Raw genomic sequence first — 24479 nt, 5'->3', positions numbered from 1 at the left:
TTCAGCAAGTAAGTGGACGTATGAGTGGATGGGTGAGTGAGCAATTCAGTAACCATATGAGTAATCATATGACTAACTCTCTGACTCACTTGATAATTCACTCACTATGTCACTTTATCAATGAATTGGTTGTTTGTGAATTTTCCTACATGTGATTTGTCATGTTGACGAACTGTGTGGTAGTGAATTGTTGTTGATTAGGACTTAGATTTTTATGACCTAAAGATGAAATGTTGCTGATAGGTTTGAAAATCTGGAACGTCATTTCATATTTAAATCATAAAAATCCAAGCCCTATTGATAAATTTTTTCCACATGAACTAACAAGAAATGTAGCTTTTATTTGAATGTGTAAAGAAACCATACACACAACAGTACTTTGTAACATATATATATATAGTGAACAGTAATAGAATTCTCTTCAACGGTTAAATGCAACACAAAGAACAAAAATTGTAAGATATTTAAACATCAAAGCTTATTCTTGGGGCTATTGTCACGAAATCGAATCTATTCCCCTCAGCTGTAATGAGTGGAATTGATCTGAGTAATCTATCAATTACACTAAGTAACATGATTTTTTTTCCTGGATATGGATAATGACTCATTTCTCAATAACTTAAAGATGAAAAATTGACATTTTTTGGTCCTAACTTTTGCTTTCGAACTCGAGAGCGCGAGTTTCTGTTATTTTAGAGGACATACTTGAAAAGCAAGATAATACAAGTTTTAAGGAAATATCATGAATATATTATACAATAAATGGCAGTTTTTCTCTAAAGTTGCAGTTTGTTGGTCAAACAAATAATGAATACCCAAGAGACCATATTTCATTGAAATTAAAGTGAAACATACATGTTATTTCTTAACCGACCTGTGTAGTGCCCGTTGTGGTGGACGTAGTTCATTGAAACTTGTTGTATGTTATTTTAACCATATGAAAAATATATCTGTAATAAAAAAAACAGCCACCTTTTCACCTAGTGGGCAAAAATTTAACTATTTTTTTTTTATATTGAATCTTTATTCACCCCATGGTCCATATATCCTATGTACCAAGTTTTATCAAAATGGGCACTACAACCACCCTGTAGATTCTGCGGTATAATCTGACATAAAAAACGATAAGATAAAAAAATTCAAAATCTATGAAAAGAATAACATAACAGTTGACTATCTATGAACGTAATAACCACAATACATTTCATGAAATTAATGCTTGGCAGCAATTCATATAAAAAAATGCCAATTTCATAACAAACTTTTCTTTCTTGTTTTTGGAATGGTAGCACGAGTATAAAATAGAGCTCTCTTTCATTTACAGAAATAATGCTCCAGTGTTTTCGATTTGGCACCACTTGTTTTTGGCCTTTTAAGGATGGATTTCTTGGGCGACTGTTTCCTGAAAAGGAGTAGATCAGCACTGAACCATTCATTCTTAGGACATATAATAAGTAACATGGAAAATTATGAAAAGATTATTAAATTAAAAAGTACTATTGACAAGTTTAAAGAGTATTCATACAGGTTCAGCTCAGGTTTTTACAATAACACAGCCACTGTACAGAATTTCTTTTCATCACCAGTCCACAACCAAGTGACACAATGGTAAGATGCTCGTCTACCACCATGAAGGCTGCTCAAAAAATCGCCAATGAATAAGGCAAGTACCAGAAAAAATACTAAAAATTCCTTATGCATTTCGGCACGCTATGCTGACCGAGTTTCCCACTTTCGATTGATTACAAAAATTTTCAATATCAGTTGCTCAGCAGAATGAAAAACTGTACATCTGTCCAAGTGAAACCTCGTGGCAAGAATAAAATGAAGCACCTACATGTAGTCTTTTGCAACAACCCGATTGGCTGCTTGCGAAATAGAGCTATCCAATTGGTCTATTCGTATTTTCTTTGAATTCCTGCTTGTAATGAATTTCAACCATGGCACTGCGATGGGTAGTGTTGATTTATTGTTGTTTACTATTTTAAGTTTTATGGTCCAGGTAAAGTCTTCGTAGAAGTCTAAATCGCCATGGATTTCACTTCGTGAAAAACTCTCACTTCCTGAAATCTGAATCTTCAGATTTCTATCCCCAATAGAATTTGGTGATGCCTAACTAGGACCAGTGACACACACACTTTGAGAACTACTATATAATAGGCAAGTAGGTAGTGTCCCATGGTGGGATAAAAGTATTTCTCAAATTTAGTTCAGGATCTCTAAGTAACAGAGTGGAGGAGTCAATGGACTCCTAAAATAAAGTGTATGAATCATACTACCCCCCCCCCCTTCCCATTTTATCATGCATGGCCAGAGACAAAGCAAGAACTGATGGCTCAATCTAGGTCCTGGCGTTAAATTATTAACAGTGATTCCATTAAAAGTTGCAAAATATTTTGTATAATGCAATTAAAATTCTAATGGTGACACCTCTCGAGTAACACCAATGGTGAAAACGTATCTGTGAGGTCCATGACAGAAAATCAATCATATAATCCCAAAAAAAAACCTGTCATATTTGGGAAAAGGCAATAATCAGATATATTAATATAGAAATCCACCACTCCTAAACTTGTGGTGCGATCATAACAAAATTCGAGTGTGGATCAACAAAATGTGATTGTGGATCTCTCAGATACAGCACCATCATCAGAGTGTTGAAAAGCCAACCACAAATGGTCGTTTCATATTAAATGAGAGTGACTGCAATAAAACATTTTAAAGATGTCAAAAAAAACTTGTTTTCTTGCAATAATACCTTTTACTCGGATTTTCCGCCTTGGTTTTGTCACCAGGTTCTTTAATAAGTTCTCTGATAGCACTTCTGCTCAAGCAAACATCAATATGGGAATTCAGTTGTTGAAGATCATTTGACTTTTGCAAAACAGAGCACACCGGGCAAACTAATTTAATCTTCATTGGTCCATGAGCTTTGATATGATCGGGATGGGGTAGAAACTGCTCGATCCAAGTGTCACTGGGTTCTGCTTCATCCTCCCCCTCAGGACTCTTTCTCAACACACTGACACTACCGGGATTCTCTGTATTGTACTTTTCAATGCATTCATTGACATGCGCATGCATGTCTCTGATTTTACATGCCATTTGGATATCACACACTGGACAAACTGACGATGCAGTTGCTGATGATGCTGCTTCAGGCGGCTTGTTTGATGGTACACTACTTGAACACAAGAAATCTTCAATTTTGGCTTGCTTGGCATCAACAACCTCACTTTCATGGATGAGATTCACCATTCTGATACCTTCGAGGAGATAAAAACAATCAGCATGATTATCAAATGAGTGATCAACCCAAAACACTTTAAAGAAACATGAATATGTCTTTGTCTTTATTTGATAAATTACATTTATTCCAGGGCTGGACAAATTTCCAGAAATTTACATGCTCAGTTGGGCATGTGACTTAAAATAATACATGCCTGAATCGATATTTTACATGCCCAAAAAATATTAAACACTTAGCATTACTGAATTTACCCTATATACAGTCGAATCCCATTTTAACAAATACCATTATTGGAAAAATCTTGTTTTAACGAACAATTTTATTTTTTCCCCAGATAAGTTCACATAGGAACGATGCAAAAACCTGGAATTCTTTTATAACAAAATTTCATTATAATGAAGTGATTTCTCCGGTCTTTTGGCATTCATTATAACAGGATTCGACTGTACTTGTGTATAAGCCAACCCCCCAACTTGAAGACAAAGAAACGATAAAAATTTTAAAACCTGTGTATAAGCTGAACCTAAAAAATTAAGACACATTTACATACTTTATAAGTACATGCAGGGCAGTAAGTAGGATTTTTGACACCCCCCCCCCAATTTAAAATTGATAATTTTATATAATAACGTTCCTTGTTTTCTCCCCAAAACTTGCCGCCCCTAAATTTTTCCGCCACCCCCTAATTCCGGCCCTGAGTACATGTACTATTTACAATTAGTAAAGTATCGCACTGCATTCAATAATTTTTGTTTATCAAATTATTTTTCACATTGTCTGTATATCTATTCATTATAATAAATGTCTATTTATCACATTACTATCCATTTTATCTATGCAGTACAAATGATGAGCATAATAATGTTCTGTCAGTGCAACATGAACGTAAATAATTTGCGCAATGAGCCTTATCAACATCTTAACATCAACATTTGAAATCATTATTTATGTCCAGCAGTTGCCATAAAACTTGTTTAAAACTTTTTCCCGCTTACAACATTTCTGTATGATGATTTTTAGAAAAACGTTAGAAGCAGGGTCCACTGTATACCATAAAAACCTATTTGCCTTATTACGTACCCATACAGTCATTGTAATGAGTCACAAACTGACTAATTTCCCAACCTTGTAGTAATTTCAATATTTTAAAAATTAGTCTTTTAAGGCCTTTACGTTCAAGGAAGGGATGCGCTGGCGAAACACTTGTATCGCTGCCGATAATCATAATAATAAAAACCAGTGTTTTAATTTTTTTGGTTTTTTATGTGTTGGCATCGAGCATGTGGTTGGAAAAAAAATATGACTGTAAAAACTTTTGCAATAGATCTGTCCATCCCTGATTTAATCATGTGCATGCATATTACTCAGGTGATCATCAATTGGTAATAAATTTAAGGAATCATTGACAATATACTTTTAGGCATAGAATGTCTTTGAAATTTAGAGGCAGATCCACCACAACTCATGCTACATTAATAAGAACTGAAAAAAAAAACTATTTAAAGGAGCTGTTTAAGGAACTATTTAATGCCAAAACTTTTGTAAGGAGTGACTCTGTGCAGTCCAGACGATTCTGACGCCAAACTGCAGTTATTGAGCAATTATAACATGAAAGTTGAAACATTTACTGCCTTAACTCCAAAACATGCAACACAGATGGCAGCACCAGCAAGGACACAAAACATGGACAACATAAATACGTTAGGGCGATGCGCACATAGCATGTTCTGATATGTACCCGATTCGTTAGAAATTCTGTAGAGGTATGAGATGCATTGTACAGTTAAGTGGTAGTATAGTTATTCTGCAACTGTGCTCAGATGGATTTGATCAACCAGGTGTCTATAAATAAAAGAAATTTACTCATTTTTGCATAATTTACTGAGTTAGTCTTAACATTCTTTTTTCCTTTGACACGTTGCCGTTGTTGTGGATCCACCTTTACAATGAAAGCTCTATTTTATACTTAAATAGAGTATAATAATTTGTTCCTGGAAATAAATCTGAAGACCTCTTAAATGAAAGAATGTAATCAATGTAAAACTGAACAGTATAGCAAATCATGAAAACATTATAGTGTTGTAAGCTATCAATCCTCGTATGTTCATGCATCAAGATGTAATATGCATCATATGTTCATTAAATTTTTTGTCTATATACCAGGGCCAGGCAAATTTATCTCAGGCGAATAAAAATTTGGTTTTGGCGCCTAAAGTTTTTTTTATGTAATTACTAAATTGCAAGATGAGAGCAGCACAAAATGTTTGGAATATATAGCAGCATATCTGTCAACATGATAGAGGATCATTATGCCCTGAAACACTCAAAAGAAGCATTATTCTGGACTTTTTTCTTCGGGTAAAAATATTTTTGGCACCTAGATTTTTTAGCGATTTGTCCAGCCCTGTATTATACAAAATATAATATTTTAAAAAAATACATATGTTTCAATGATACAAAAGCTTACCCATGAGTCTAAGCCTAAGAGGTTCAGGTGCTACAGCATTTATCTCACCATCAAGCAACTTCTTAGCCGCTCTAAGAATCGCATCTCGATTGCTGGTGTGAGTTTGCAGTGAAAAGTTTCGGGTATGGACTTGGAAATTGGATGTCTTTATTTTCAAAACTATCACCTTTCCCTAAGAAGGACAACAATCAATATTGTGTATATCTTTCAGTGACATAATAGTGGAAAGTGATGTTCATCATGTACAGTAAAACCTCTCTTTTGCGAACACTCACAGGATAACAAAAATTGTCTGTAAAAGAGGGAGTGACCACATCAGAGGGGAAGGGGGTTCCTATTGAAACTGTAAAATGCACAGTAATAACAATAACTGAAATGGTTCTTTGTTTGCAAATGAACGAAATTCCGACAATATAAGATAATGACGTTTTTAAAGGTATGAAAGTACATAATTATTGCAGAGATTCACAATTAAAATGAGAAAATAAATATTGCGCTGAATCTAAATCTTTTTGAAAAACTGATCAAAATTTGGTGGGTTTTGCTGAGTATTCCACCTCCTTCAAATATTGGCAGCCTGCAGGCCAGCTGTTGGCCACCCCTGGTATATATCATTGGCTGAATATTCCTCAATAATTTTTGTCAATTTCTTACTCTATTCTTCATCATTGGCATCAGCAGATTCACCTATAATTTCGTGACGCTCATGAAACCGATCCAACCAATCATATGCAACTGTGTCAACTTATCGTCAATAGCAAGTTCTATCTTCAGAAATTTCTTTTTTCTTGCTTTGATTTAGGTTTTTCAGCCATTCTTTTGCTTTGAAAGGGAACATATCTGAGTCCTCCCGACATTGAATTCATTTGCAAGAGCACAAACTCCAATTTTACGTTTTTCACTGTATACGATGACATCAACTGTCATCTGGCCATTTTGAACAGTGTAAACTCATGTAAAATATATGAGCACAACCGGAAAACTGTCATCAGAATTGCCAAAAATTCACAAACTTCAAAATAGACGAAAAGTGGATCAAATATTAGAATTATCTAGTGAGCATAATTTGAACCAAAATTGCAATTATTGGTGTCCGTACAAGGGTTTTGGTCCGATGGAACGAATGATGAAAATGGTTTTCGTGACCATATCTGAGAGTTAACATCATTAAACAGGGGGTTCAAAATACATTATTTAAATAGACTTTTTGCCGGGATATTTTATTTGGCCATAGAACAGGGGTGTCTGAATCTGAGGAGGTGACCATTAAGAGGGGTTTTACTATATTTAATTTCATGTATGGTGTTTGTAAAATTCAACACAGTACAATTGTAAAATAAGCATAAGCAAAGTGCCATAGCATACGCTATACTATGTAAGCAGAAAACTATAACCGCAGGTTGTGATAAATGCTGCACTTTAGTGAGCAACAAGAGAAATTGTTAGAGAATCGTCAGTGTTCTGGCAAGAATAGTGTATTTGTTATTGCGGAAAATGTTGTTTTTACTATTTCGTTCTAATTTCTGACATGTATAAATTGCAATGAATGTCTTTCTTTGTTAATTTATAGCTGTGGTTAGTGTGTTAACGATCCATGTAATATTCTGCTACATTTCTGTGCAACAATTGTTATGTATAACCATTTTTAACTAATCATGAATCATCACCCATATTGTCCCACTGGGGTGATGACACCACAGATGTGGCCAGAGGCATATGCAGGAGGGGGCAAAGGGAGCTCGTGCTCCCCCCAAGGAAACCAAAAATTATTTTATAAAATTGATATTTCTGTGAAACAAATTAAAATATCAAAAGAAAATATCTTTTGTGCGGTATTTTAACCAATTTATGTTAATTTAAATGCTTTTTGAAAGATGGTAACTCATTTCTCTGTAAGAAAATTTGTGACGACCTCAAAAAGGTTGATCCTGCATACGCCCCTGGGTGTGTCGGTAATCATGCCACTTTGTTAATGTTTTGAAAATTCCTTTATAAAAAATGTTAAAAACCTATTTAAGCATTCTTAATGTGTTTGTGAACTGAATAAGAAACTGTAAAACTAAATTATTTAAAAGTATTAAAGTATAATTTAAAGTATAATTGCAATTTTAGTTCAAATTATACTCACTAGATAATTCTAATATTTGATCTACTTTTCGTCTATTTTGAAGTTTGTGAATTTTTGGCAATTCTGATGAAAGTTTTCCGGTTGTGCTCATATATTTTACATGAGTTTACACTGTTCAAAATGGCCAGATGATAGTTGATGTCATCGTATACAGTGAAAAACATAAAATTGGAGTTTGTGCTCTTGCAAATGAATTCAATGTCGGGAGGACTCAGATATGTTCCCTTTCAAAGCAAAAGAAATATTGGCAAGAAGAATGGCTGAAAACCCTAAATTAAAGCAAGAAAAAAGAAATTTCTGAAGATAGAAGAACTTGCCATTGATGATAAGTTGACACAGTTGCATATGATTGGTTGGATCGGTTTCATTAAAAAGTTACTTTACAGTATGAAAAAAAAAACCATTTTTCCTCGAGATGGCGCCATTCACCCCATTTCCCCTATTATCAATCAGCTATATTCAGTAACATAATGTTACATATTAATTAGTTTCACCAATAAATTCACTTCATTTAAATTAAAACATCATTAAAAAAATTCAACAATTAATTTAATTTTGAAACTGACCCTTATTTTTTGATTTGACCCTTGGTTAAGGGTCACATCAATTTTAGACTTTGTCTGGCTGAATTTTCTTAATGCATCTCATTTGCAAGTGATGTGGGTTTACAGCCTCAACATCAATTTGGAAGGAAAAAAAAAGAAAGCAAGCCTTCTCACCAGATGGCCTCAGGGCTGTATGGTTCAACACTTACCAATAAATCCTTTTGTTTCATATGCTCAATCATTTCATCACACAGCTCCTCGCATTTCTGATGCAGCTCTTTTGGGTCAGACATCTCTCTGAACGTCTCTTCATTGCCAATGCTTTTCCGAACGTAATCACTGATAAAGATAAGAAAAAGGAAATGATTATTTGCAGAGAAATACATCATATAGGTATGCATGTGGATTTTATAAAGCAAAAGAATTTTTAAAAAGGAGAACACAGGACCCATGAAAGCAGAAAAACGCAGAAAAATGTGGCATATGTTTAAAAATTCATTGAAATTCTTGATTTGTTCAATTTGTCCAAGTCATGAAAAAAAAATCATACTTGTTTTTATGAATTCAAATATCTCTGTGAATATTGCACTTGAAACGTTTTTGCCTCAGGAGAGACGGCAACAACTTTCTAGTCAGGGTTTTGTGCACAGAGTGTCTGTATAAAGAGTAAATTTTTTTTAAATTCTAATAACTATACAACCCATTGCAATATGAATGACTTATGCAAGGCCCACGCATCATTTGGATACTTTTTCTAATTGGAAGCATGCTTCTAGGAGTATTTCATTTTCCATTCACCAGTAATTTAGGGTGAATACTGTTAGCTATGCACCAAAGCCACCCTTATGGATGTACAACAGGTGTGGTCACACCTCTACTAAACCACATGTGCACCTTGTCCACATTCCTCTGCAGATTTTCTAATGAATCTGCACATGTTGGAACGTGTGTGTATGTGTAGAGAACCTGGTGTGCAGTTTGTTCCTGTGTAATGCTGGTTATGTGTAGTGCCGCCATCTGCCATCAGTTTTTCCTAACTATGAGCAAAGTTTAATAATTGAATAATTGTATTGTTATATGCCTGTTGCTCTTTGCGGCGAGACTTTTTAACAGGGAGATCAGCCCACATTTGCACCTCAAAGTTGGGGACCACAGAAAACCAATGTCAGCCGACCACCACTGTGGAGTTCAAACCCTGGTCTTCACTATGCGAGTTCATCACTATGACCACTCGACCACCACAGCGGCAAAATCGGGGCCTTCTTTTCTTTCTTTCAAACCAACCACAACTCCGGTCTATTGCCATGGGCAATTTACTACCGAGTGAGTTGTGCCGGAAGTGTGAGTGTGTAATTCTAACAGTCCAAGTGCATATATATATAATGTTGTGTCTGATTTTTCAGTGTTGCCATCTATATTTCAGAAATGAAGTGTAATGGCTAATTTGTACCATTATAGCCCTGTGGCGAGACATTTTAATAGGGAGTTCGGCTCACATTCGCACCTCGAAGTTGTGAACCACAGAATAGGGGGTCAGGGTTGAAATTGCACATTAAGATGCCTCTGGCACCACTATTATTTTTACACCTGGCCCAGCGTCTGGTAAGGGTGGCCCTGCTATGCACCCTGTAACACAGGCTAAGGAATTGTTCTGAAAGTTTTGCTAATGAAGAGCTTGCCTTTTGACTTTAGTGCTTCCAATACCAAGAGCAACTTTCATGTAGAAACGTGCTGATTTTTGTGAGAAAAGCAAATCAATGATATCTCTTTTATTCCACATATCTACACACGTATGAATTCCAAGTTGATTGAGGAGTTGCCCTTGAACAGGTCCGATTCCTGAAAACTTCACAAATAAAAATCCAGAATCATCAAATACTTCATAAAAGGTGATAAAATTATATTCTCATTTAATTACCATTCACTGTTTTTCTTGTTATAGAATCACTTGAACATTGAATGGTTTAATATCGCTCACACTCTACTTACCTTTTTCACTGGAAGATCTTTCACAAACTTTTTAACATCATCCACGTGGGATCTGATCTGATACTGACCATTAGGTTTGTTTTGGTCGGAACACACTTTTGCAAGTCTCGTGTTTGCAGCAATACCTGTAATTCATGCATCATAATACAAGATCTTCAGTTGTTTAAACATTCATAAAAGTTTAAGAAATCTGTATATTTGAATGTGGTTTGCAAAAAAGTTATTCTCACAAAGGGGAGTTTTTCGTCACAAAAAAATTGGTTCAAAACTGTGTTGATAGAGGGCATTGTTTGAAAGCAAATCACTGGAAACATGCAAATCAGAGTCCTATAAAATGTAGGTTACTATTAACAGCTCGTTTCTGAATTTTCCTGTTACTGGAACTTACGTAAGGTTTTCATTGTGATGTTGACATTAGTAAATAAAGCACTATTGGGGAGGTTGTTTTACCAAAGCCAAAAATCAACGGCTGAAGCTTTATGAAGGTTTTGGACACAGAAATGATCAAAGAAAGATTCAGGACCAGAATTCTGTGATTTGCTTCAATGTAGTGTGCTTTATCAAGAAAAATTTTAAGTTTTTTTTTTTTGTACTGAAAAGTTCTCCTTCGTTAGAATAACTTGTTTCCAAACAGCATTCAGGTATACCAATTCCTTCAATTTCTATGGATTTTTGATCCATTCACATATTTATTGGACACCCTGTATATCAGTCACGTTTTACTTTTTCAAATCATACATATTGAAATTCATGAGCTTTTTTTGTTTTTAACAATATCATAATGTGGTATAAATACACTTTTGAAAGTGTATTTATACCACTTCCACTATTGAGCAGTATGAAGTGTATGAACTCAAGAGAGGATAGGGTGGATATCGAGTCAAAATATTTTTCATTGCTAAATAAAGTCAATGCTCATTACAACAACTATTCATTATAGCAATCATTCTGTTACAAGGACTGGTATGATGAGTCCCAAATGCTTTCGTATAACGACTACCGTATGGGTTATGTTTTCCTTCTCAATATAATGTCTGTTCTTGATAGAATGGTGGAAGAAGGGGGGGGGGGTCGTTGTAACAAACACTGACTGTATATCTATTTATGATAGAGAGAGAGTACAAGCATATAAGCATAAAATTATTGGAAATATTGGGAGGGCTCAGAATTGTTGGTGGGGGGGAGGGGGGTTGGAGGCGGCTTAAACCTAATATTTTAATAAGTTACTATGGAGATATCACAAATGTGTTGAGGAGCTCAGGCCCATGGACCGGATACAAGTTTACATTTATAAACAAGCATATGTAAATTTTTAGATATATACAGGGTGATTTAGTAAAGATGGAAAAAACTTTTAAGAGGTAAGTGATAGTACACACCAATACAAACAACTGTCATCAAAGAATGCATGGTTTAACATGAAACATAAATGTGCTACAGCGTTTCAAAACGGCCACTCCGCAAACGTTAAAATGGCATTCCTGTTGAAATTTATCAAGAGAAAAAGAACACCATGCATGCAAATGTAACCTGGGGAAGAAGAAGAAACTGTATGCATCTGTTCTGGCAGTCCTTGAACATCCTGCATCAGACCGGGAAGCAAGAAAGGATCCCATTTTGTACAGCTGCCAATACAAGCGCACAAATGTTTTCGGATTGGGCAACCGCCTGTGGGGGAAAAAGCTCACCAAGCATTTGTGCTGCCTCTGTGGTACTTCCATTTGCAGCCCTGTAAATGAAATGCATGTCTGCTTTTTCAGTATTACTAAAGTGCACCATTATCCTGTACATCACAACTGTTATAACGGTTTGCATACTGGAATAACTTCACAGGACTGGCATCCACACCTTTTATTCACTGTGACACAGATTTGCATATGGTTTCTTCTTCTCCAGGTTACATTTTCATGCATGGTGTTCTTTTTCTCCTGATAAATTTCAACGAGAATGCTGTTTTGACATTTGCCATTTCGACGGCCATTTCGAAACTCGCTAGCGTGTTTGCATTTCATGTTAGACCATGCATTCTTCGATGACAATTGTTTGTATTGGTGAGTACTATTACCTCTTAAAGGTAATTATCTTTTTTCCTATCTTTTCTGAATCACCCTGTATAAAACTTTTATCCTTTTATAGCAGTGGTTCTCAAACTTTTGGCACCTGCAGCTCTCTTACCCAATTCATGATTCACCTGCAACTCCCACAGACTCCCATTGTGAGGATGCAGATTTGAAAAGCAAATTGAATTTGCTAGTTAATTGCCCATGACCACTGTGCTGTTGTGTGAGTATTGTGCTGGACTCTCATAGTAAGGGTCCCATTCTGAACCTTTTTGGCAGCACTGTTGTGGTAGACTGAAGTTGGTTTTCTAACTTCAAAGCACGAGTGCAAACCAATCTCTCATTTGAAAAAAGTCTCTCCGCCAAGAGCAGCCAGACCAACAACATAACATAGTTCTTACATTACATGAAAATTTGTATTTCATCTCATATCATTCACCATGTTCACTTCAAAAAAGGGGAAGGCAAATTGCAGCACCAGCAAGAACACAAATCAAGCACAACTCTGACAACATAAGTATGTTCCGGCCGCACGTTCTGGCATGTACCGATTTGTTGGAAATTTTGCAGAAGAATGTATATGAGGTGCATGTATAATTAAGTAGCAGTAGCTAATTGGCCATGGCAATAGGACCAGAAATGTGCTCAGTTTGAAAGAAAGAAAGCGGTTGATTGTGCTAGTTACATATACTTACCAGCGCTTGCTGTCAATTGAGTTGCGTCAAATATCTTTTGCCTTATTTCTTCAACTATTTTAAATGCCAGTCTATCCCTCTCATCAATTCCTATATCCAACTTTGAACACTCACATTCCCTATCTGGATCCTCATTCAAACTATCACAACTTTCTTGAGACAATTTCTCTTTGAAGCAGGAACACTCCACATGTTGTAGTTCGGTGTACCTTTTCTTTATATATGGAGTCAAGTCCAGATACACTTCATCCAGTCCCATTGTTGAATAATCAGGGTCATATTCTTCAACTACTTTACGAATCTTCTTGCTCAACTCTCGATACCTATCAAACCGGCATGGAACTATGGTTAAATTTGGACACAGCTTCTTGGCAATGAATCCAGCCATCGCAGCACGAACGCCATATTTCCTGGCCTCATAGTTTGATGTTGACTAGAGAATATATATGATAAAGGAGTTTTTGAAAAACAAAAACAACATGGCCGAACAAGCCATTAATTAAGCAATAATTTTGATTACATAAAATATAATGGTATTCACTGGTGAAACAGTTCCTTATTTCAACAACTATTCCTAGAAATTAAGCCACAGCCTTGTCATTTTACATAGTCATACTTCAGTACTCAACGATTCTGAAGCTCTTATTGTTATCATTAGAGCCTGTATTATGTGCACATACATGTGTGCATATTTCTTTATTTAATGTTTTGTTTATTTGGCATTTTTCATCATACATCAAGAGAATTTTGTCTTTTTATTTATTTTGTATTTTTTACTTGTTCCTTCATTATAATATAATTTCTTAATCATCTGTACCATCATTTGTCTCTAGATGGTGAACACAGTCAGCCTTGCTTAATGAGATAACGGATAAATGTATACCCTGCTTAACACTGGAAGAACCAACATTTCGTTCTACCTAGAACAACAGATGCCGGCCAAAATGACAGGAGATTGATTTTTAACTATATAAAATCTCAATTTTTGTACGTTTTCTTTATGTTTAAATGTATTTATGAGCGTAGGTAAGTAATAGAATATAAAAACTTGGAGTTTTCTAAATATAATAAAATTTATAATTAAATTTCACTTTTAACCTTTTTTCTCCAAAGGCACACACATAATGTGACAACAGAGTAATAATACACATAATGTAATAAATAGATAACAGAGTAGCAAAATGCTTAACAAATGATGGAAAAGAGTAACAGTATGCAATGCCGATGACACAAATGAGATGGAAAGTGGAGGTATACATAACTTGATATTAAATAATTCTTTGCGCTACTTTACATTAAAATAAAAAAGATAAAAGATTATTTTAAAAATAACATAAATTTAAAAATGAATGATGGTTGCCATGTGCCAACGAACAATAGATTATTTTTTTAGACCTACTGGAAGGACACCTTAGTCCCTTGGGGTCACAGAGTGAATGTTCCTAATCTATGTATTCACGTGTTTTTTGTTTCTGTTTTGGTCTTTTTGTACCAGTATTTTTGTATCAGATTGTACTTATAATGTTATTGTCAAATAAAAAAAATACAATAAAAACAAATCAATAAAAAACCGTTTAGTGGTTTGTTTTGGCTCAGGTTTTTGAGAGGGTAATACCTATCCAAAAGTTCCTCATTTCATAACTGATAAAAAAAATATACATACATTTACATTCTAAACATTATATAATTGTACTTGCACATCCAAACTTTCTACACTTTTCAATACCTTTGTTACATTAGAAACATATTTTACGCATTGAAAATTTGTCATTTGTTTTGTTATTGCATACCGGGACCTGACATTCGTATCTTTTTGCTGGTACAGTAGTTGTTGTTAGCAAAATTCTAGTTCCTGGACGAATGAGGGCCTCTAAACATTTTAACTAATTCTAACAAGAAGAAAATGAACTTTCCCAGTTTTATTATTTTTTTTATTTGGATCTGTCACATGCAGGCTGTGGGTTGCAAACATATTAGTGTTAAAAGAAAAATGCATATACACAAATAAATAGCCTAATCAAGATTGAAGCTGTGCCACAATAGATTGTATTTTATTTCTTATCATTTAGAATATATTTAGAATCACTAAATCAAACTACAATTAAACATTAAATTCAATTGCGTATTTATGTCGTATTTAAAATTGAATCAATTGATTAACAAATATAAAAGAATAGATTATCATAATGTGAAACATATGAAATGACACACACACATGCACACAAAAATCAATGGGACTTACCAAGGTACTGCTCATCTCCACTGGTTCCCTTATGGCCAAGAGGCATTAAATACCACATTTTCACTATTTTAAAGGGGATCCCCTGCTCAAGAATTATGAGCTCCACAAGGAATTAGCTACATGTAAACCCTTACATACGCAAAGCCGCAAAGAAAGCAAGTGTAACTGAGAGTTATTTCCATGTTAAAAGAAAAAGCTCTAGTGAGATTGGTTAATTGAAGCGTGGGAATGGAATGATATCTTCATTTATTTTTTAATGTTTGGGCGCCATCAGCGTACACAAAAGTCATGGCGCATCAGTTTTAATCATGTACATGAAAAAGTGGTAAGCAAGAGATGATATGAAAGAAAAGTGTGTTTAAAATGAGTATAATTCTCCCTATGCAATTTCGGAAGTTTAAATATTTTTGAGGGGCAAATGGCATTCATGACATATCGGCCAAGCATTTTTTGAGGCTATGTTGAATGTTGTGGGAAAACACGCACTGGTAAATTAATAATATGATTATGAAATGCTTTCAAGCCACCTGATCAACACTGTACTTCATTTTATTGCTAAACTTGACGGTTTCAGGAAATTATTTTTCACTATGAGAATGTATATTTCAATGCATTGAATGTAGTAGAAGAATATTTTCCCTTTTCTTTCCCAGAAAACACAAATGTGTAAATGCGTCGAATGTGTTTCACATAAAGGAGTCCCCTAATGAATTTCATACAAAATTTCTTTTCTTTTATTATTACACCTACCAAGGTACATAGTATTGTTCTGCTTCAGTATTTTAGCAAGTATTGATGAAAAAAACAATCGTTATGTGCTCAAATTTCTACTAGCCTTCAGATAAGATTCAATGATTAACATAACTACATTTTTGGCAGATTAATATTTTTATTTTGTAATTAGTCTATCATTAAGGATGCTTTCAATCAGCTGAAGTGAGAATACCTATATTAGTAGAAATTTAATGACACAATTCGACGAAATATTTGCCGCTCATTGCTATGAAAGTGCTTGTAACATTACCAGTCAAATTGACCAGTAATGATTCTATAATATTAAGTATAACAAGAAATATCGTGTCAATTTTTTTTAAATTTATGACAGTTGGACAGCATAATATTTAAGTATTTTTAGGAAATGTCGTTAAATTTTGACATCCTAAACATTCATTCTATTCCTATTTCATTCATCATGAAAATTGAGCGGGAAGATCGAAAATGGTCAAAATGAACGGCATGATCCTACTATAGTCCGTTTCAGGTTAACTTTGCAGTGAAGAGGAAGCTACGAGGGAACCGCATCACTCGTTGCTATGACAACGAAAGCCCCTTAACCTATGTATCGATGCGCGGCCTCGGTAAGGTATGGCTGATTCTCGCCAATCGCGCAGAAAAAAATATTTTTTACGTGTAGCGTAATGCTTGTAGAAAAAATTGCAATCAGTTAGTAACAAAAAATTAGGTAATGAAAAAAAAAATCATTGTCGATACTTTCAGAAATTAAAGGGTGGTTTTTGAAATCATTTTTTTTTAATTGAAAAGTATCTTAGTAACTCCTATTAACTCGGTTTTCACGTTTGAATTTGGGTATAGCCCCAAATAATAAAAATGATACGAAAAAATTTTGAATTCTTTTACTCACTTTTCTTGCCGAAATTTCTGTGGCTCACCCACCCAAACGCACGGTATACGTCGATTCCACTTATTATCACTACAGTTTTAGTCATTTTTCACGGATTCCCATTCTATGGAATCCTCACTTGACGTTGTAGATCTATCTGATTCTCTATTACTTATTAATTGTTGTTGCTCCATCAAGCCACCTGCAATCCAAAATTCCTCTTCTTCTTCAATAACGTGCTTTATGCATTATTGCCAAAAAGAACGGTGAACGTTAGAACGTTTTAGCGGGTCTATCTCTGGTGAAAAGAAAGATACAACTGTCACAGAAGAAAAAAATACACTGCAAGCCTAAACCATTGTGGGTCTCTCTCTCTTGCTTATTTATATTTATCTGGAGAGACACTGAAGGGGCATCTGGAGGAACAGCCTCTGATGTGGAGGAGGAAGTTGGTGTGCGTGCAAAAGAGACATTACTTATGTCACCACCCTCCGCTATCGGCTATTGGAATTCAGAAACCACCCCTATCCTACGAACAAGGCAAGAAATAGATATAAAAAAAGGGGGGGTCTGGAACCGTAACCTACCCCCATAAAGAGAGCCTCTCACAACGGTATCGGCGCTGTCGTGAAAGAGGGACACTTGCTGTAATCTATGAGTGAATATATGAATTCGTTGGAGGTTATTTTCGCGAGGAAAAAAAAACCTGATTGAATATTCGTCTGGGTGTGTACGCCTATAACTACATGCAAAACTGAATGAAAAATTATATTGGAAAAAATTCAACAAACTGACGATATAATATATATATATATAACTGTGCAATCAAAAAAAAAAAGCACGATAGTAATATTGACGGGGAAAATTTCTTGGAAATCGCGCCAAAATGTTCTTGAGCTCGCCATGGATTTTTGATAATGGTAACCAATATTTTTCTAATTTAAAAATTTTAAACAAATATACATTGGTTCAAAACGGTATTTTTTCAGTATCTTTTTCAAAATCATAAAAAAATTTGAAATATTCTATATAAATGATCATCAGAAACCTCCGATGTATGGGAACTATATTTTGCGGCGAAGGAATACACTCTCTACCTTTCTCTTCACTGCAAAGTTAACCTGAAACAAACTATAGTGTTAACTGGATAAAATCCAAAGGCATGAAAATTACTCCCATACAGATAAAGTTCCCCACTTAATATGATAATTTCAACTACTTTTTCCCGCTTTATGGAATATTATGCTTCACATGTCAGCCACTATATACATAATGTTTTTATTGCATGAAACATTTGGAATTAATGGAAAATATGTTACTAAGATAAATATATTTGAGAGTAAATGCTAGCCTTCAAGTATTTAAGTTGTCTTCAATTATTAATTACTTTAATTTTGTTCTCTGTTGAGTAAATTGAGGGCACAGGGGTGGGAAGTGACAAAGTCCGTTTTGGAGCAGCAAATTCAGGATTTGGAGCAGCAAAATATAGGATTCAGAGCAGATATTTATAAATTGGAGCAGCAAAATTATCTTACAAGAATATTTTCCTTAACCCTCACTCCTTTTCAAAATAAAACATCTGTCATCAGCTTGTTTTTGTTTTTGGTGTTTCAGGCTTTTGACACCTTGTTTGAAAGAGTGGCTGTCATAACATTTTTCACACCAGTCTATTTAAGATAATTTTTGTTACTGAGGGCACTATTTGCTGTCTGGAACAGCAGCAGTTGAAATGAGATAAAATATTTAATAAGCTTTCAATTTTTTTATACTCGGAAAGAAATTGTTGCAAAATGGGAGAGAATTTCGGAAAAATTAACAATGTTTGGCGATTCAGCACTCATTATTTGGAGATGTAACACTCGTTATTTGGCGATTTAACGCTCGTTATTTGGCAAAGTTTCTAAATTAGCATTCACAATTCGGTGGATATGCTCTTTTTACTCCAGGAATGAAATTTTTTTTCACGAAACATCAGGATTTGAAGTAATGACGATCGACTACAGTAATTTCTGCTGCTTCCAGTGGTGACTTTTTTTCTTTTTGAAAATGAAAACTGACTCACATTTGCGCTTTAAAGCTGAAAGACCATTGCAAACCATCTTCAGTTGCACGATCCCGGATATTATTGGGGTTTCGCTACGAAAAGCCAGATGAGGGGCCGATAGTTTAAGTACAGTGGAATAAAACAAGCTCTTCTCTGAAAGAATCGTTTTGGGGCAAGCAGGAACAAAATTTTTTTGGCATGCTTTCCGAAATTCCAGGCATACTGAAGCAAAATTCGCTATTTGGCGCAGAAAAATACGAAAATACACTATTGGAGCAGGATGGCGCAAGATATTAATTTCAGTGCAGTGCGGCGCAATTGTAGCAGAGTTCCCACCCCTGAGGGCACTAACTTTGCTAATGAAAAGTAAAAATCTTAGGTATTGTGATCATTGTAATTAAACATAATTTTCATTTCATTTTTTAAGTCTGATTCATTTTTGAAGCTTTATTCATTTTGATCCTTCATCAATTTTCAATATACGGACTATGCTAAATTTGGAAAAATGGCCATGAAATTGCCCCCCCCCCCATAATTAGATATTGTGCGCTGGAATTGTTGATCTCAGATTATGCTGGGCCTACAGTATGTTTCTCATAAATTCATTTCAGTTTTATGTATACAAGAAATGAATAAAATTTGAAGACACAGTATCATAAACTAATTCAACAGCCCCATTCAAAATAAATTTTTTGTGAAGAGAAAAAATTAACAATATTGATTTTAAAAAATGCATTAAAGTAGATTTTTCGAAACCATGGACTACATACCAGCATTGACATTGAACCAACAGCCATAGGCTTAGATTTCAGATCAGGGTTATCCAACATTTCCACGGCAGCATAGAAGGCATCCATATCTATATGAACAATCGAATGACTAACATCTCTTTGGGATTCCAAGGTAGCGCCCAAAGCATCCATCTATAAAGAAAAGGGATATGAAAAAAATTACAATCAGATAAAAAAAATGCCAAAAAATCACAAAAGAAAAAAAAAATCAATTTAGCAATTCAATCGATTCTTTGAAAGTAGAACTCAAATACATAGGAAACAAAATAAGCACTATAAATATGTGCAAAAAATTGTCACTTTAGCCGTGGACTCTTTTCTTTGAGCATCAGTAACCTTAGCCAATTCTTCGAGCATTTCTTTAGCTTGTTTGTTGATGCGTTGTTGTCTTTTCTCTTGGTGAATGAAATATGGAGTCCCTTTGGAAGATTCATATATGATTTTATTGATAGCTTCTTTGTCTAAGCCTTGCATACCAGCCTTCTGATCATTGAGCTGCATAGTTTTCAAAGCTAAAACAAAGTGCGTATGAAAAAAAATATAACAGTAATTCAACATTTTTCACTATTAACTCAGCATACTTAACCGTATTTTTCCATTAATGAGCACTATCTTTTATGAAGCAGATGACGGGATAACTATGCCTAGATTCAAACTTTAAAAATTTGTTTTTACTTTCTTTTGGGACTTATCGATCCCTTTCTATGTTGATGCACATGCTGAAATAAACTCCAAAAATTTTGTTTCATTCCCCCACATTCCTTTTTAATAGTCACCCATAGAGAATTTGTAGTGCCAATGCAAATTTTTTCCCTGAAGATTCTGTCACTCTCCGCTATTAATAATATTTACGCTCTGCTATATTAATAGTGAACATCATCTTCAGATAAGTCACCATCTGGTGGTAGTGTCAGTAGCGTGAGCTTTGGCCTGAGTTAGGTTTGGCTGTCCATATAAGGCCCTGTTTAGTGCACACAAACTCTAAGGAAAGAGGGTTCTTTACCTTTGTAGTCTAGGCTGCTCATCCGACAAGTGAGAGGATGGGGGTTTGATTCCCTGCAGAGGCAGTTTAGTTTTCTTCCCTGGCTTTATCTTTGCACCAGCCAGTTGTTGAAACCTTCGTACAATCTTTTTACTCTTGGTGTCCTAAGATTTGTCAAGCCTCGATGTATGCAAGTAATTTTTTTAGTATTAAAATGAGGTATTTTCAACGTGCCTTTGAAATCTTCCATTAAGATTTTCTCATTTTATAAATTATATTGTGATAATCATACATACAACCTCTGGCAATAAAGTTTGGTAAATGAAGTCAGAACGGCCGATCTGGCAACACTGACGAAGAAAAATGCTGCACATGCATAGCGGCAGGTGTTGACTATCTGCCGCCACTGTTGTTCAGTTGAGCATCGTTTGTGTTCCTTGAAAGACTTGTTTTACAAAGTGTGGTGTCCTAAGACTTGTTTAGTGCGTTGGTTCTTAACTGAGAACAGGGAAATGAACAGGAAAATCCACAAGGAATTTCTACCTGAGGAAACGACGATGAATGCTGCAAGGTACATTGAAATTTTGACCCGTTTCATGAAGCGTCTACGCAGGGTACGATCTCAGTACGCACAACAAGGTTCATGGTTTCTTGTTCACGACAATGCTCACCCTCACACAACCAATATCGTCAAACAATTCCTGGCAAAAAAGGGGGTGGTGCAAATTGAACATCCACCATACTCGCCAGATCTCAATCCTCCAGACTTCTTCCTATTCCCACGACTCAAACTCGCTTTGAAAGGAAAGAGATTTGACGATATTCCTGACATCCAACGAAACGTGACGAGGCTTTTGAACTCCATCCCAAAAGAAGACTTCTTGCAAAGTTTCCAGGACATGTATAGGAGATCTCGGCGGTGATAGGAATGGGAGGTGACTATTTCGAAGGACAGTAAGGTAACTTTCGTTAACATTTCATCTACGTTAATGTTACAGGACTATTCACCGAACTTTATTGTCAGAGGTTGTAGAATCAGCTTCAATATGAAAGTCAATGAATCTTGTTTAATATACAATTAATTTGAGGAAATCTGAGTTATAACACAGTGCAATTCATTCATCAAACATTCATGTGGTTATTCTCATGACTAAGATTCTGTGAGCAGGGTTGCGTCAAATTTAGCAATTTCCAATTTCCACCTAGAATTTCTTTTGCTCACTAAACAGCTTCAAACATCATGAAAATCAAAATGGCAGACAAAAAAAAAGTTCAGCACTTCTTTTTCTGGAAGAAACCAGAGCATCGCAAGGAGGAATTCTAAAACAATGAAGAAAATATTGATCATGGGATTCACTGGCCCACTACATTTTAGGTTTTGAGATCTTATTCTGGCAAACCTATCGCCAATCAAATTTCTTGGGCAATTGTTGTTTGGAACCATGCCAGTGGTACATTTTAGGCATGAAGGAATGAACGCCAGGGCCTCTGCCGCCGGACTTATCCTGTTGCCGAGATCTCTTCCAGCTCAGCTTCGTGGCAGAGTCTGGAACAAAGTGAGTGCACCTAACAGTCTGAGTGTTTAGCAAGTGTTGTGCTTGATATTTCAGTGCTGCCCTCTATACTTCAAATTGTGAGTGAAGTGTAATGATTGAATATTTGTTACCTTGTAGGCCTGTTGCTCTGTCGCGAGAATTTTTGACAGGGAGATCGGCTCACATTCACGCCTTGAAGTTAGAAACCACATAAAACCAACTTCAGCCGACCACCACTGTGGTGCCAGTCAGGGCTCTGGCATTGCATCTTAATCTTTTTTTGCCAATTTTCCCATTTGGACTGTTTTTTCCACATAGAAGGTTGTCTTGACAACGAGAAAGGAAAATGATGCTAAAATATACAGTGGAATATTAACAGAGAGGCTTAGCGGGCAATAGCCCAGGGCAGCATAATTTGTATAACCCTTGATAAATCTGCCTCTGCCCAGGCAGCTAGGGACTAGGTTAGTAAGTAACCAAAAAAAGTGACCTAAATAGTTTACAAGCGCAAGTAAGCAAAAGAGTGATGTAGAACATGAGTAAAGCATGTGAATGACCAAGAGCAGGGATTCTCAAACCTTTTCCATCCATAGTGCCCCCTCTTATCCACGACTTCCCCGAAGTAGTGAGACAAAGAATCAATCTGAATCAATCTTTCAGTCTGCGCAGGAGGGGAGAAGACAAATTTTGGAGTCACACCTTACAGTTTGAAAACTGACCTAGAGCATGTGTAAACGTGTAAATGACCAAAAGAGTGACCGATAAAGCAAGAAAACCATGTCAGTAAGAAAGTGTGAGCTTGAGTATGTCATGTGAAAGGATGTGAGTGACTGAAACAGTGAGCAAACATGTGACTGAAAAAGTAAGCGAACATGTGAGTGACCGAAACAGTGAGCCAGCATGTGTGACCACAACAGAGTGTAAGCATGCGTGACCACAACAACTACTAAACCCTATACATGTACCTCGTCCATATTCCTCTGCGGAACCTCTAATGAATTGGTACACGTTGGAATGTGTGTGTACGTGTAGTGAAACTTGACGTGAAGTTTGTTTCTGTGTAATGCTTGTTATGTGTAGTGCTGCCATCTGCTACCAGTTTTTTCTACCTATGAGTGAAGTGTAATGATTGAATAATTGTATCGTTTTAGGTTTGCTGCTCTCTGTGTCGGGACTTTTCAACAGGGAGATCGGCTTGCATTTACACCTCTAAGTTGGGATGTGTGACCACAACAGTGTGTATGCATGTGAATGACTAAAAGAGTGTGCGAATTCGAGGAAAGAGTAGCAACGCACGGCCCGGGAGCCTCATAAAAATGGGAACCGGCTCAAATTTTCGAGAATTCGTCAGGTAGAAACCTCAGAAAAATCTGTTAGCCCGGGGCCCATTATTAAGATGCCCTCCCAAGACGGCCCTGAAGAGAATAGTGAAGAAAATTATATTAGAATGGGAGAAGGGCGCCGAAAATCATGTAGCTCAGAGGCGGCAAAACCATAAATGAGCGTCTGAAAATAGATAAAGTATAGCACATTAGTTTGAAACAACCCTATTGTTGCCACTGAAAAGTTTAGGAAGAGCTAAAGTGGCGAGGTAATCAGTTGGCGACAAAAGATACTCACCAAATTTGGCTAACGGAATCTTAGCTTTTTCGTACAATACAATATGTGTGTGTTATAAAAAAAACAATTCCTATTGGGGGTGGATGATAAATTGATAATAAAAAAGGACGAAAACTTACAATTTTGAGACAAAGCCATGGCTAGATTTTTCTTTTAAAGTGTATGAAACAATAAAAGTGAACTTTATAAATGATTCTCCACGTTTAACGCAATAAAAACCACTCCGAAGCGTGAAAGCAAATATTCAACACCTGTTCATTCACGTGATGTCATCCTCCTTTTATTTGTAAACAAAGATTAGTAGTGGTTGTTGATCATAGTTGCCAGATCCTTAAAAAAAGTTTCCAACCAAAAAGTAACCCAAAATATTTGAGCTATGCAATTGGAAGTCCGTGATGGTTTTTGCTGTTATCTATCTAGTAATTTGAGAACTTCATTAATGAATCACAAACAGCAAAAAGCATAGGACATGCTGCCATTCAAAGAGCAAGCAAAAACTATGAACTAGTA

General features: G+C 35.6%; 1 protein-coding gene across 1 annotated transcript; it reads right to left on the bottom strand.

Moving 5' to 3' along the window:
* Positions 1-322: 322 nt before the first annotated feature.
* Positions 323-24255, bottom strand: PolI (DNA polymerase iota). Its single transcript, XM_089247750.1, has 10 exons — positions 24089-24255; positions 20133-20344; positions 19812-19964; positions 13135-13567; positions 10380-10504; positions 10070-10236; positions 8600-8729; positions 5718-5889; positions 2759-3266; positions 323-1402 (listed from the first exon to the last, which is right to left on the bottom strand). The coding sequence occupies exons 1-10, from the start codon at positions 24105-24107 to the stop codon at positions 1315-1317; spliced, it is 2007 nt and encodes a 668-aa protein (XP_089103876.1). The 5' UTR covers positions 24108-24255; the 3' UTR covers positions 323-1314.
* Positions 24256-24479: the final 224 nt, after the last annotated feature.

Source organism: Pholcus phalangioides, unplaced genomic scaffold (assembly GCF_987345545.1).
Source record: "Pholcus phalangioides strain wild (caught in Gottingen) unplaced genomic scaffold, Ppha-v1.0 ptg000018l_1, whole genome shotgun sequence".
In the NCBI taxonomy this organism is placed as follows: Eukaryota; Metazoa; Arthropoda; class Arachnida; order Araneae; family Pholcidae; genus Pholcus; species Pholcus phalangioides.
This window is presented reverse-complemented; position numbering and strand designations above follow the sequence as displayed.